General features: G+C 40.0%; 1 protein-coding gene across 6 annotated transcripts in view; it reads right to left on the minus strand.

Moving 5' to 3' along the window:
• Positions 1 to 6,025, minus strand: part of fam83ha (family with sequence similarity 83 member Ha) — a 67,752-nt gene extending 61,727 nt beyond the window's left edge. Inside the window, exon 1 of one of the 6 annotated variants that reach the window (XM_029753258.1) lies at positions 4,922 to 5,225. In XM_029753258.1, the coding sequence (XP_029609118.1) occupies positions 4,922 to 4,961 (40 nt within the window). In that variant the 5' untranslated portion in view covers positions 4,962 to 5,225. Of the gene's footprint in view, positions 1 to 4,753; positions 5,226 to 5,703 lie in introns of those variants that run through there. The other 5 variants (XM_029753259.1, XM_029753256.1, XM_029753255.1 and 2 more) reach the window with 5 other exon arrangements.
• Positions 6,026 to 16,288: the final 10,263 nt, after the last annotated feature.

Consider the following 16,288-nt stretch of genomic DNA (forward strand, 5'->3'; position numbering starts at 1 on the left):
CCTTATTTAGGTAGAATGTAATTTTGGAACTCAAATGAATTTATAAAAATGTGTTTTATCATTATTATTATTGTATATCATTGTTATTATTGTACACCTATTTACTTATCGAAACAAGAATTTTGAATATGCAAAACCTTTTTTTATTTTTTTTATTCTGTTGAGAAATGTTCATTGGCTAAATTTAATTTCATATGTTTAATTGTGTGCTCTGTATTTTGTTTAAGATAGGTTATAAGTAGGTCTGATGTAAAATAAATAACATTAGCCTATTTCTGTCATTTGTTGGGTATGGTAGGCACTTCCCTTTGTTGGTAATTGCTGCAACATAGCCTGTTCAAAACTTATGTGAAGGTTTAAAATAGTTTGAAATAGTTTTATTTATTTCTGTTGAGACATTTTCGTTGGCCGAATTAAGTTCCAAGTGTAATACTGTGTTTGCCACGTATATTCCCTATATATTTTTTTATTTATTTAACCTTTATTTAACTAGGCAAGTCAGTTAAGAACAAATTATTATTTACAATGGCGGTCTAACCCGGCCAAACCCTAACCCGGATGACTCTGGGCCAATTGTGCGCCGCCCTATGGGACTCCCAATCAAAGCCAGTTGTGAAACAGCCTGGAATCAAACCAGGGTCTGTAGTGACACCTCTAGCACTGAGATGCAGTGCCTTAGACCGCTGTGCCACTCAGGAGCCCTGGCTTGACTTACTATTGATATTACCCTAGCAAAGTTTCAAAACTTTTGTGAAGGTTTGTTGTGGTGTGGTGTTGGATTCTAACTTAAAATATCCTTATTCATGTTACCATATTATAACTGGGTGTATGGAAATCTACTGATTGAGAAAGGGGAGTTCAGAAAGTTTACATTCTGTCAGAACATGTTATTGTCAAATCTCATGTGTCCTATGGAGAGCGGCAAAGAGTAACAGTCTAGTTTCAGTCACTGATAAGGTTGGATAGCCGTGGATTAGGGAGGAGTGTGGGTTGAATATTTTCCCTGTATTTTATAAAAATGCTCCTCCCTGAGAACAATCACTTTTCTCACAGGTAACCCGTTATTTCCAGCCCAAACTGGAAGTGTCTTTCTAAAGCATATAAAGCATATTTCTGGATTTGATTAGAGCTTTGATGAAAATTCAAGTCTGATGTTACCTGAGCCTGATGAGCCATACATTAAATACATTTTATGAGCACTAAATTAAATACAAAAAAGCCCAAATGATTGTACCGTTATTCAACACATAGCCTATGATAGGCTACAGCCCATTACGTACGAGTGAAAAACATAAAAGCCCATAGATATAGCTATGCTCTCTTGGGTAAGTAAAATAAACAAGCTCCAATGAGCTAATCTTGTTGAATGTTGACTGTATTATACTGTATTATATGGACTGGAATTACGCACCTCTTTCAAACCATGAACCTGGTAGAGAACATGTGATGCTGGTGCAGGACATGCGGCCTACAAAGTTACAATAATACTCCATAATATTTCCTCTAATGTTGTGCATATTAGCCTACCTACTCTTTCTCCATTGTTGCTTTATTCCTTCCTCGCTTTCAACAGTTTGCCTAAATTAAATGTTTAGTCGTCCTGATCTTCATCATTGTAATGACATGCTTGAATAAAATAGGACTAGAATAGGATGCAGATGGCTTTCTTTTCTCTTCACAAACATTGAGGGTTACGGTTCTGAACAAATAACTGCTATAGCCTATCGCCATCCCGCGCTCTCTCTTCTTTCAAACTCCCCGGCCCGTGGCCGTGAGTGCTATTGTCTGCTGTATTTAACATGCAGCAAACAAGAGCTTGTGTCCCTCTTCTAATAGTCTATTAGTATAACCTCTTGACGGTCGCCTAGGATAGGGGGCGCTACAGCAATTTTTGAAAAAAGATTGTGCCCATTTTAAACGGCCTCCTACTCAAACTCAGAAGCTAGGATATGCATATAATTAATACTTGTGGATAGAAAACACCCTACAGTTTCTAAAACTGTTTGAATGGTGTCTGTGAGTATAACAGGACTCATATGGCAGTCAAAACCCCAAGACCGATCGTAACAGGATGTGGAATTCTGAATTGCGGACTCAACTTCATCACTTTGCCTATTAATCACACCGTGAGCAATGGTTCATTGAGCACTTCCTATTGCTTCCACTAGATGTCCCCAGTCTTTACAAAGTGGTTTGAGTCTCCTACTGTGAAAACTGACTGAATGAGACGCTGTGGAAAGTGGTCACATGAGGAGGGCCATCACCATTATGACGCCGGCGCCCCTGGCTACCCTCCCCTTTCGAAACGTTTTGAAAGACAATGCAATTGTCCCCCTTGAATCTTATTGGAGCTCTGGTTGAAAAAGGCCCTAAAGATTTATGTTATACAACATTTGACATGTTTGAACGAACCTAAATAAAAAAAAATGCATTTTATTGAAAGAGGAGTCCCGCGGCCGACGGAAGTTTTGGAGCAGCCTTCAGAACGCGCTAACAAGAACAAGCTATTGGGACGTAAAGGATTAACTTTTTCGAACGAAAATACATTTGTTGTGGACCTGGGATTCCTGGAAGTGCTTTCTGATGAAGATAATCAAAGGTAAGGGATTATTGACAATAGTATACAAGAGTAGATTTGATATGCAATTGTTCCAAGATGGCGCTGACCTGTAACGGTAGCCTATTTTTCTGAGTATCGCATCACCTTTTATCGCAAAGTGTGATTACCCAGTAAAGTTATTTTTAAATCTGGCATTACAGGTGCTTTCAAGAGATATTCATCTATAAATCTTAGAATGACAATATTACATTTTAAAAATGTTTTCGAATAGTAATTTAGTAAATTGTAGCGCTGTTTCACCGGATGCATTTGAGGGAAAATAGTTAGTCAACGTCACGCACCGATGTAAAATGCTGTTTTTGTATATAAATATGAACTTTATCGAACAAAAGAATGCATGTATTGTGTAACATGATGTCCTAGGAGTGTCATCTGATGAAGATTGTCAAAGGTTAGTGCTGCATTTAGCTGTTTTTTTGGTTATTTGTGATGCATGTGGTTGGTCGGAAAATGGCTATGTGGCTACTTTTATGATATACTCCTCTAACATAATCTAATGTTTTGCTTTTGCTGTAAAGCCTTTTTGAAATCGGACAACGTGGTTTGATTCAGGAGAGGTGCATCTATAAAACGATATAACATAGTCCTTTATTTGAAAAAAATATATATTAAATTTTGTTATGCTAATGGCGATAGGATTTTTCGCTGGATGTCCACCCGACCAGGGGTTAATTTAAATGCATTCCAGGTGACTACCTCATGAATCTGGTTGAGAGAATGCCAAGCATGTGCAAAGCTGTCATCAAGGAAAAGGGTAGCTACTTTGAAGAATCGAAAATATATTTTGATTTGTTTAACACTTTTTTGGTTACTACATGATTCCATACTTGTTACATTTTGAATACTTAGCAGGACAGGAAAAGGGTCCAATTCACACACTTATCAATAGAACATCCCTGGTTATCTCTACTGCCTCTGATCTGGCATACTCACTAAACACAAATGCTTTGTTTGTAAATTATGTCTGAGTGTTGGCTCTATGTAAATGTTTAAACAAGAAAACCGTGTTGTCTGGTTTGCTTAATATAAGGAATGTGAAATGATTTATACTTTTACATTTACTTCTGATACTTAAGTGTATTTCAGCAAAGTACATTTACTTTTGATACTTAAGTATATTTAAAACCAAATACTTTTAGTCTTTTACTCAAGTAGTATTTTACTCTGTGACTTTCACTTTTACTTGAGTCATTTTCTATGAAGGTATCTTGACTTTTACTTTCATGTATGATCTTTGGCTACTTTTTCTACCACTGGTAGTCTCTATGTTGAACAGGATTATCTATTTTGGATGCAATTTGAATGGAAATGATGGAGAAAAAGAAAGCCTATGACAGAGTGAGCACTGATTTAAAGCAACAATATTCAAGTGGCATGCTGTTTTATAACTCTACAGCTGAAATAAATAAATAATCTTTACAATTAAATAATAAGGTGACCCCCGAAACCCAGATGGAGACGTGTAAATTAGACACGCATTTAGTCCTTATATTACTATAGCATATACTGCAACAAATGTAGGGACCATAATGGAAATAAGTCCCCGACTTTATTGTGCAATACCATGATATTGAAGTGCCCAAAGTCAGTATGTTTTGTTTATTTGTTGTGTGGTGCATTGGTACAGAAACCTATAGGTGGAGAATTTGTTGCATATATTTGATATAATTATAGATATGGCATTAAAATGTGGAAATTCTGATTCCCACTAGATGATCATTGTCTGCAACCGGCTCTGATCTTGAAGTAATGAAACAGGAATGAATAGAGAGCTCATCTCTGGTGGTCAGCGAACCCTCAACCTTCTGGCCATAGCCCTGCAAGGCATCTATTGCGCCACAAAAACATGCTGAAGTGGCAAAGTCGATATCCACGTTTATAAAACAGGGTTATTCGTGGGAGTAAACATTATTTTGAGTTAATTCTATGAGGGGGGAGGGTGTTCAGTTTATTTTACAGTAGCTTACAAGGGGAGGGTCATGTGAAAATATTTGTAATGTTGTGGGGGGGTGCGTTCTTTTTTTAGGACACCTTGAGTTGGACAAGCTCCCCTCGTAAATGTCACCTGTCCCTAAGAGAGAAATGTTCCACATTATCTTCCTATATGTTTCCTGAAATACTTTAAGAACTAACCTTATGGCTTAACTGAGATTCTTCCTGAACTTAATCATCCATGGTTTTAGTTTAGGCTATTATGATTTAGTCCTTCTCTTGAACCGGTATTCCCCACTGAGACTGTATCGCATTCCTAGTCTGGCTGGACTCCTCAAAAAGAGCGTTCTGCGTGGCTTGATCACCTACCCCGGCAGAACCAGTTTATTTTCATGCTTGCTTGAGGCATGTTAGGGAGAATGGAAGAGTTTCAGAAGTGAGAAAGAAGCCCGTTTCAAAGATTGCTGACGAGTTATGCCCCGCCTCAAAGTAACCCATCCTAACTGCAAATGTTCTATTTATTCCAGTTTCGTGACATGGACGCGAAAATGTGGTGTTTTATGGTGCTTTCAAAACAACTGGGACTCGGAAAAAACGAGGTGAATTCACGATGTCAGTGATCTTCAAGGCGGAAAGTCGCTTTAGAAAGGAGCTTTAGAAAGAGGCCCGAGTTCCCGACTTGGTATTCAAAGTTGGAAAACCGTTCAAAACGATTTTTCCCAGTCGGAGCTCGTTCCCAGTCGTCTTGAACGCACTGAAGTCGGAAGTCTTGAGATTTCCAAGTTCCTAGTGTCCAGTTATTTTGAACGCGGCAGTATAAACGTATTTCATGCCATTCTACATCATGTAGGCCTACATGACAGGAGACATCAGAATACTTTTTAAATACTACAAAAATGACCAAAATTAGTGGCGACTATGACATTGTCAAACAGATAAATGAACATGACCTGGGCCGGTTTCCCAAAAGCATTTTAGGCTAAGTTCATTGGATACTATGGTTTTAAAATAAACGCAGCCTTATTAATATGCTTTTTGGAAAACGTTCTTGGTCTTGACCTGGCCTAGGGCCAATAAAAAGAGGGGAGACACATATTGTACAATAAATATTAGGAGGCTACTAATTCAACTTTCCAGTGGCACTGACTCACCCAATGATGAAGATAGATAGCATGAGTATGCGTAGCCTAGGCTTCTCACTGTACAGGTGATGGTCTCAAAATAGGCCTGACTACTTTGAAAAACAGTGCTGTTCGTTGAGGGAAAAATGGTAGCTTCTACTGACAAATTAGTCTTCTCTTTCAGGCAGTAGGCATTTGCTTTCCAAACGTATTTCCCACGATTGTATTTTGAAATTTGCGAAAGGCCTTTAGCTATTCACTGCCAGCGCGAAAAGAAATATTATCCATAGAAATAGAATCCATAGAACGAAAGTGCCCATTCAAGTCAGGACTAACAGCCATTTTGAGCATACCCATGAGTTTACGACTCAAATTACGAGGGTGAGGTTCCCAAACCCTACCCAGATAGCATATTTGGTTCCTTGGAAGTTGTGAGAACGTACATTTTTGGTTTCCCATTGGTTCTCGGAAAACAGTTTTTTGAGAATGGAATTGAAAATGCAGGCTGTTTTGGGAAATTACATTCTTAGGTTGCAGGTAGGTTCTGAGAAAGTGCTTCTATATTTATTTAACTAGACAAGTAAGTTAAGAACATATTCTTATTTACAATGACATCCTAGAAACAGTGGGGTAACTGCCTTGTTCAGGGGCAGAATAACAGATTTTTACCTTGTCAGCTCAGGGATTCAATCTAGCAACCTCTTGGTTACTGGCCCAATTCTCTAACCACTAGTCTACCTGCCACCCCAATGGTTACCCCGAAAGTTTTCCTGGGAGGTTTTATTAACTTTCTGAGAACAGAAATTATATGATATTTGAAAGTAATTAAATAACATTCTGAGAACATGTTTCAAGAATACTTCGAATAACATAGCTAACATAGGGTAACTGTTTTGAACTCCAAGCACAGATAGGATACATGGAAATGAATGTGCTTAGGCTTTAATCATGCAAACACATTTTAATATTGCAGATAGATTGTGGCTTCCGTCAATGTAATTGTCTGCATCATTTTGAATCTCCCATATATATTTTTGTAAATATATATACACTAAATCAAATGTATTTATATACCCCTTCTTACATCAGCTGATATATCAAAGTGCTGTACAGAAACCCAGCCTAAAACCCCAAACAGCAAGCAATGCAGGGGTAGAAGCGCGGTGGCTAGGAAAAACTCCCTAGAAAGGCCAAAACCTAGAGAGGAACCAGGCTATGAGGGGTGGCCAGTCCTCTTCTGGCTGTGCCGGGTGGAGATTATAACAGAACATGGCCAAGATGTTCAAATGTTCATAAATGACCAGCATTGTCAAATAATAGTAATCACAGTGAACAGGTCGGGGTTCCATAGCCGCAGGCAGAACAGTTGAAACTGGAGCAGCAGCACGGCCAGGTGGACTGGGGACAACAAGAAGTCATCATGCCAGGTAGTCCTGAGCATGGTCCTAGGGCTCAGGTCCTCCGAGAGAGAGAGAGAAAGAAAGAAAGAGAGAATTAGAGAGAGCATACTTAAATTCACACAGGACACCGGATAAGACAGGAGAAATACTTCAGATATAACAAACTGACCCTAGCCCCCGACACATAAACTACTGCAGCATAAATACTGGAGGCTGAGACAGGAGGGGTCAGGAGACACTCTGGCCCCATCCGATGATGCCCCCGGACAGGGCCAAAGAGGCAGGATATAACCCCACCCACTTTGCCAAAGCACAGCCCCCACACCACTACCGGTCAAAAGATTTAGAACACCTACTCATTCAAGGGTTTTTCTTTATTTTTAATATTTTCTACATTGTAGAATCATAGTGAAGACATCAAAACTATGAAATAACATATGGAATCATGTAGTAACCAAAAAAGTGTTCAACAAATCAAAATATATTTTAGATTCTTCAAAGTAGCTACCCTTTTCCTTGATGACAGCTTTGCACACGCTTGGCATTCTCTCAACCAGATTCATGAGGTAGTCACCTGGAATGCATTTCAATTAACAGGTGTGCCATCTTAAAAATCTGTGGAATTTCTTTCCTTCTTAATGCGTTTGAGCCAATCAGTTGTGTTGTGACAAGGTAGGGGGTATACAGAAGATAGCTCAACTTGGTAAAAGACCAAGTCAATGTTATGGCAAGAACAGCTCAAATAAGCAAAGAGAAACAACAGTCCATTATTAATTACTTTAAGACATGAAGGTCAGTCAATCCAGAAAATGTCAAGAACATTGAAAGTTTCTTCAATTGCAGTCACAAAAACCATCAACCGCTATGAAGAAACTCGCTCTCATGAGGACTGCCACAGGAATGAAAGACCCAGAGTTACTTCTCCTGCAGAGGATAAGTTCATTAGAGTTAACTGCACCTCAGATTGCAGCCCAAATAAATGCTTCACAAAGTTTAAACAACAGACACATCTCAACATCAACTGTTCAGAGGAGACTGCGTGAATCAGGCCTTCATGGTCGAGTTGTGCAAGAGGAGTTAAACAAGGGTGTCCGCTGTCAGTATATTTATTCATTATGGCCATCGAAGTGCTACTGTAGCTATTAACATTAGATCAAATAACAACATTAGAGGATTTGAAATCAAAGGCTTAAAACAAAGGTGTCCTTGTATGCTGATGACTCAAGTTTTATATTAAGTCTGCAAGCTAGATTCCTGCAATGTCTCATTGAAGATATAGATAACTTTTCTGGCTACGCTGGACTAAAACATAATTACCATATTACTTATTGGATCTTTAAAAAACATTGTTTTTACATTACCCTGCAGTTCACCTATGAAATGGTCTGACTTTAAAATAGACATACAGTGCATTCGGAAAGTATTCAGACCCCTTGTCTTTTTCCACATTTTGTTACATTACAGCCTTATTCTAAAATGGATGAAATATTTTTTCCCCCACATCACACATAAATGACAAAGCAAAAACAGGTTTTTAGACATTTTTGCAAATGTATAAAAAAACAACAACGGAAGTATCACATTTACATAAGTATTCAGACGCTTTACTTTGTTGACACACCTTTGGCAGCGATTACAGCCTTGAGTCTTCTTGGGAATGATGCTACCAGCTTGGTCTACCTGTATTTAGGGAGGTTTTCCCATTTTTCTCTGCAGATCCTCTCAAGCTCTGTCAGGTTGGATGAGGACCGTCACTGCACCGTTATTTTCAGGTCTCTCCAGAGATGTTAGATCAGGTTCAAGTCTGGGCTCTGGCTGGGCCACGCAAGGACATTCAGAGACTTGTCTTGAAGCCACCCCCTCATTGTCTTGGCTGTGTGCTTAGTGTCATTGTTCTGTTGGAAGGTGAACCTTCGCCCCAGTCTGAGGTCACGAGTGCTCTGGAGCAGGTTTTCATCAATAATCTTTCTGTACTTTACTCCATTCATCTTTCCCTTGGTCCTGATTAATCTCCCAATCCCTGCTGCTGAGAAACATCCCCACAGCATGATGCTGCCACCACCATGCTTCACCGTAGGGATGGTGCCAGGTTCCACCCTTGGCATTCAATCCAAAGAGTTCAGCCTTAATTTCATCAAACCAGAGAATCTTGTTTCTTATGGTCTGAGAGTCCTTTAGCAAACTCCAAGCGGGCTGTCATGTGCCTTTTACTGAGGAGTTGCCACTCTACCATAAAGGCCTGATTGGTAGAATACTGCAGAGATGGTTGTCCTTCTGGAAGGTTCTCCCATCTCCACAGAGGAACTCTGGAACTCTGTCAGAGTGGCCATCGGGTTCTTGGTCACCTCCCTGACCAAGGCCGTTCTCCCTTCGATTGCTCAGTTTGGCTGGGCAGCCAGCTCTAGGAAGAGTCTTGGTGGTTCCACACTTCATTCATTTAAGAATGATGGAGGCCACTGTGTTCTTGGGGACCTTCAAGGCTGCAGACTTTTTTTGGTAGTCTTCCCCAGTTCTGTGCCTCGACACAATCCTGTCTCGGAGTTCTACCTACAATTCCTTCGACCTCATGGCTTGGTCTTTGGTCTGTCAACTGTAGAACATTAAATAGAGAAGTGTGTGCCTTTCCAAATCATGTCCAATCAATTGAAGTTACCACAGGTGGACTCCAATCAAGTTGTAGAAACATCTCAAAGGTGATCAATGGAAACAAGATTCACCGGAGCTCAATTTCGAGTCTCATAGCAAGGGGTCTGAATACTTATGTAAATATGGTATTTCTGTTTTATATTTTTAATACATTTGCAAAAATTTCAAGAAACCTTTTCACTTTGTCATTATGGGGTATTGTGTGTAGATTGATGAGGAAAAAAATAATTTAATCAATGTGGAAAAAGGGAAGGGGTCTGAATAATTTCTGAATGCCCTGTAGTTGGTATTCATACCACAAAATATATAAATTAGCTCTACACAATGAATTTCAATAGAAAACTAAGAAAAATAGACTAAATCCTGCAACCATGGAGAGGTAAATACCTTTCTATTTATGAAAAAATTACACCAATTAACTCCTTAGTCATATCTCAGTTTACTCACTTACTTATGGCACTGCCTATTCCGGATGGTTCGTACTTTTTTGTTGTTGTTGCTTTATCTGGGATGCTAAACCAGACAAGATGAAGCATGCCTATCTATATAATGAATATAAGCTGGGTGGGCTGAGATTATTAAATATAGAAGCACTAAAGCTCTCTCTAAAAGCTTCACTTATACAAAAGTTTTACTTGAATCCAAAATTGTTCTCAAGTAGATTACTAAGGAAAGCTCATCCCTTTTTGCTTTGTGCAGATTGCCATTTCTCATTTTCAATTAATTGAAAATGAAACCTTGTTCAAAGTATCTCACTTTTTCAAACAAGCAATGCAGAGCTGGTTACAATTTCAAATTCATCCCCCAGAAAAGATTACAACAAATATTATGATTGAACACAAATGTGCTGCTTGATAAAATATTTGTATTTATGGAAAATTTGTTTGAGAAGGCTATTCTGTTTTTAAATTATATTGTAAATTGGAGTGGTAGAATGATGTATTTCAGGGAGCTATCAGAATTACATGGGAAGGTCTGGTCAGTCCAAGATTACAACCAACTGATTACAGCACTACCCCAAAAATGGAGAAGGCAGGTGACAGTTGGAGGACGTAGGGAACTGGTCCGTCTGCCTTATATAAAGGATCAAAACTGGGGGAGGAACAAGAATAGTATAAATAGGAAAAGATACCAGTTTAATTTAAGAAACAGGATGTTAACAGCTGTGCCATACAGACTGCAAAATAGTTGGGAAGATATTTTTGATAATTTAAGTAAATGTAATCTTTACTTCAAGTCAGATGTTTATATGTTATGTATAAAAGGCATATGTATGCATTGTTTACTATTTCAATTTATTTAAAACAATGTCATTGTTGGAGTTCAGGTGTTTGACGGGCTTGATGTGTGACTAGGTGTATTCTTGTCAAATAAATATGCTTATTCATTCCTCATTATGGATACATTCTGCAATTAGTTAAATTGGGATTTGAATCCGCAACAGAACATGCCAACAAGTTAGTTTTGAATTTCTTTAATACAGCAGTGCCTTCTGACACCATGAATTAAAATAGATTTCACCTTGTTCATATAGTTGGCAGACATTATACGGGATGAAATATAAACCTCCACTGGCTGACGGAGAAGAGGATCTGGTAATATAAGGGTGTTTCTAATACCATCTAGGTAGGTAAGTAGCTAGCAAGTTAGCTAGATTCTTTTCAAAATACTAGCCTCGTATTCACTGCACATTGTAAATATCTGACTGCTTCTACGTTAGTATTCTGTAAAAGACACAAACAAATGCATACATAAGACAACAGGTATTAGTTAAATAAAATATGGAACAGTAAATGAAAATGCTAAATATATAGTTAGTTTGGATCAAGGTAGCTAGTAGCTTACAGTAAAAGTGTCAGTTAGAGAGGAAATGCCAGAGCTTGCAGGGATTTGTAGTCTTGCATGATATCTACATTGATGCTAATTAGCATTTTAGAATCTTTGTAAATAGAGCCAAATATATTGCTAAAAGTCACATTTACAAGGTTATCAAAATATCACGCCAGTAAAAGCCTACATGAAACACAGACCTTGTTTGAAGTGGTTCTAAAATCACATATGGGAAAAAAGAATGACCGCTAGGTTTTATGGGTATTATGACAGATCAACTGTGGGGCTCTATGGGCAAAGATAGAAGAAGGCGGGTTAGTTACCAGTATATTTGGTATGGGTACACTCTCAATGGCCGGCAGTCCACCCATTATACCATACCATCACTGGGCAGGGGAGGTGCAACTGCTCAGTCAAAAGTCAGACACGAACTGTGGTTTTTCAACAGCGAGGCTCAGATCAACATGGCAGTGTTGTCATTGTTTATAAAAGTTATTTATAATGTCGAAATAAACATGTCTCCAATATCATACACTCAAAATGTGTGTACATTGTACAATCAATTAGGGAGAGGGAGCCTCAAATATCACATCCATTTGTATATCCACTGTAGCATTCTATATATGAATCGCCAAAGTTCGTTCCTGTTTAAGTTATGCCTTTGGTCACGTTCCCATGGGGCAAACAAAAACACCCTAATGAATGGTTGACAATAGAGCCTCCCACAATGCAGGCGATGGATGCAGGATGAAGTTGGTGAAGAGCCCTGACAGTAAATCTCAGTAAGACCAAAATAATGGTGTTCCAAAAAAGGTCCAGTCACCAGGACCACAAATTCTATCTAGACACCATTGCCCTAGAGCACACAGAAAACTACACATACCTTGGCCTAAACATCAGCGCCACAGGTAACTTCCACAAAGCTGTGAACGATTTGAGAGACAAGGCAAGGGTATTCTATGCCATCAAAAGGAACATAAAATTCAACATACCAATTATGATCTGGCTAAAAATACTTGAATCAGTTATAGAACCCATTGCCCTTTATGGTTGTGAGGTCTGGGGTCCGCTCACCAACCAAGAATTCACACAATGGGACAACCACCAAATTGAGACTGCATATAGAATTCTGCAAAAAATATCCTCTGTGCACAACGTAAATCAAAAATAATGCACGCAGAGCAGAATTAGGCCGATACCCGCTAATGATCAAAATCCAGAAAAGAGCCGTTAAAATTCTACAACCACCTAAAAGGAAGCGATTCCCAAACCTTCCATAACAAAGCCATCACCTACAGAGAGATGAACCTGGCGAAGAGTCCCCTAAGCAAGCTGGTTCTGGGGCCCTGTTCACAAACAGACCCCACAGAGCCCAAGGACAGCAACAATATTAGACCCAACCAAATGACAAAAACAAAAAAGATAATTAGACACATTGGAAAGAACTGACAAAAAACTGAGCTAACTAGAATGCTATTATGCCCTAAACAGAGAGTACACAGTGGCAGAATACCTGACCACTGTGACTGATCCAAACTTAAGCAAAGCTTTGACTATGTAGACTCAGTGAGCATTGCTATTGAGAACGGCCACCATAGGCAGACCTGGCTCTCAAGAGAAGACATGCTATGTGCACACTGCCCACAAAATGAGGTGGAAACAGCTGCACTTCCTAACCTCCTGCCAAATGTTTGACCATTGCGACACATATTTCCCTCAGATTACACAGATCCACAAAGAATTTGAAAAACCGATTTTGTTAAACTCCCATATCTACTGGGTGAACTACCACAGTGTGCCATCACATCAGCTAGATTTGTGACCTGTTGCCACAAGAAAAGGGCAACCAGTGAAGAACACCTTTGTAAATATAACCCATGTTTATTTTTATTTATTTTCCCTTTTGTACTTTAACCATTTGCACATTACTACAACACTAATATATATATATATATATATACACACACACACACACACACACAAATGACATTTGTAATGCCTTTATTCTTTTGGAACTTCTGTGAGTGTAACGTTTACTGTTAATTATCTACTTCACTTGCTTTGGCAATGTTAACATACGTTTCCCATGCCAATAAAGCCCCTTGAATTGAAGAGCAACTGCAGAAACTTGCAGTCAAAACTTCATGACCTTTGATCACATGATTTTTCTAAAGTTCATGCAGTCTACATGTTGGCGCCAGGGGAGAATGACTGACCTCTCAATGAAGCCACGGCATTGTTAGCAGAAAACAGAATCCCCATGATAGTGAATAGAACATCTTTGTATAAAACAAAACTATTTGAGGACAACCCTAACAATAATTGCTTATAGTGCACGATATGAATGTCATTGAACCGATTATTTTAAACTTGCACACAGAGGAAGTTAAGGATACATTATATGACAGCCTGCAGTCCCCCGGTCACCTTTCAACTTGAAGTACTCAAGTAGAGGCTGCACATCACTCCCTGGAGTAGCTAAAGCCCTTATTGTCACTTGCAGGCGATTTTAGCTTGGATGTTTGCGTATAAACATCCCTGAACAAGGCAGTTAACCCACTGTTCCTAGGCCGTCATTGAAAATAAGAATTTGTTCTTAACTGACTTGACTAGTTAAATAAAGGTAAAATAAAAATAAACACAATTTCTCCCCTCAGATACTTTATGGAACAAAGATACGATATTATGGAACAAAGATACGATTTAAAAATGTCTTTCGTAACTGGTTTGTGTCACGATCGGAAAGAGGGGACCAAGATGCAGCGTGGTGAGTGTTCATATTGAATTTTAATAATACAAAACACTTGAACGCCAACAGTTCTGTCAGGTGAAAACCACACAGAAACTACCCACAAAACCCCAAAGGAAAACAGGCTGCCTAAGTATGGCTCCCAATCAGCGACAACGATGTACAGCTGTCCCTGATTGAGAGCCATACCAGGCCAAAACAAAGAAATACGAAAACATAGAATGCCCACCCAAATCACACCCTGACCAAACCTAAAAAGGCTCTCAGGTCAGGGCATGACACGGTTGTCGTAGGAATGAGCGGACCAAAGTACAGCGTGTGTCGTTCCACACTTTATTTATACTGTGAAACTATGCAATACATAAATAAAACTTGAATGACAAAAAACAAACCGTGATGCAGAGGTGAAACACTGCTCAAAACTAATCTCCCACAAACCCATGTGGGAAAAAAACCTACTTAAATATGATCTCCAATTAGAGACAACGAAGGCCAGCTGCCTCTAATTGGAGATCATCCCAAACAAAACCAACAGAAATACAACACTAGAACATGAACATAGAAAAACACCCCCTGTCACACCCTGACCTACTCTATCATAGAAAATAACATCTTACTATGGTCAGGACGTGACAGTACCCCCCAAAGGTGCAGACTCCGACCGCACCAAAACAAAAACACAAACCCCCCCAAAAACTAAACAAAAGGGAGGGTAGGGTGGATAACTACTGTCTATGGCGGCTCTGGTGCAGTACACAACCTTATCCCGCAGATCCTCCAAAAGAGTCGGCTCTGGTTCGGGGCGTAGCCCCCGCTGATCCCTCTGCTTCTGTGTCACCGGACCATGGATCCTCGCCGGAGGTTCCGGGCTGGGAACCGTCGCCGGAAGCTCCGGACTGGGAATGGGCACTGGAGGCCTGATGCGTGTGGCTGGCACAGGTGTCGTCAGACTGGTAACATGCACCTCAGGGCGAGTGCAAGGAGGAGGCACAGGACGTACTGGGCTGTGGAGGCGTACTGGAGGCCTGATACGTGGGACCGGTGGCACCGGGCTGATGACACGCACCTCAGGGCGAGTGCGGGGAGGTAGCACAGGACACACCGGACTGATGTCACGCTCCTCAACACGCCCGCTCCTCAGCGCTCTCCACGCCAGCACCTCTTTCCGAATCTTGCGTCGAGCTCCTCACTCGACTCCCTGACTGGCTCTGGTTCACCCCTCAGCTCGCCACGGTAAGCACGGGAAGTTGGCTCAGGTCTCCACCCTGACTCTGCCAATCTCCCCGTGTGCCACCCCCAAAACATTTTTTGGGGCTGCCTCTCGCACTTGCCTCGTGGTTGGTATAGTGCCTCATAATATCGCTGCTCTGCCTTCGCTGCCTCAATCTCCTCCTTAGGACGGCGATAATCCCCAGCCTGACTCTAGGGTCCTTTCCCGTCCAGTATCTCCTCCCAGGTCCATTCCTGTCTCTCCTGGGCACGCTGCTTGGTCCATTGGTGGTGGGAGATTGTCACGGTTGTCGTAGGAATGAGCGGACCAAAGTGCAGCGTGTGTGTCGTTCCACATTTTATTTATACTGTGAAACTATGCAATACATAAATAAACTTGAATGACAAAAAAAACTTTTAAAAAAAAGTGACGCAGAGGTGAAACATACACTGCTCAAAACTAATCTCCCACAAACGCATGTTGAAAAAAAAAAACTTACTTAAATATGATCTCCAATTAGAGACAACGAGGATCAGCTGCTTCTAATTGGAGATCATCCCAAACAAAACCAACATAGAATTATAAAACTAGAACATGAACATAGAAATACAAAACATAGAAAAACACCTCCTGTCATGCCCTGACCTACTCTACCATAGAAAATAACATCTTACTATGGTCAGGACGTGACAGTTTGAGAATACAATCATTTTGGTTGGTCAGTTACTGAATGAGAATGGATATCTACTCTCATATGGGGAATTTCTTGATAAATTAAAA

This window comes from Salmo trutta, chromosome 5 (assembly GCF_901001165.1).
Source record: "Salmo trutta chromosome 5, fSalTru1.1, whole genome shotgun sequence".
In the NCBI taxonomy this organism is placed as follows: domain Eukaryota; kingdom Metazoa; phylum Chordata; class Actinopteri; order Salmoniformes; family Salmonidae; genus Salmo; species Salmo trutta.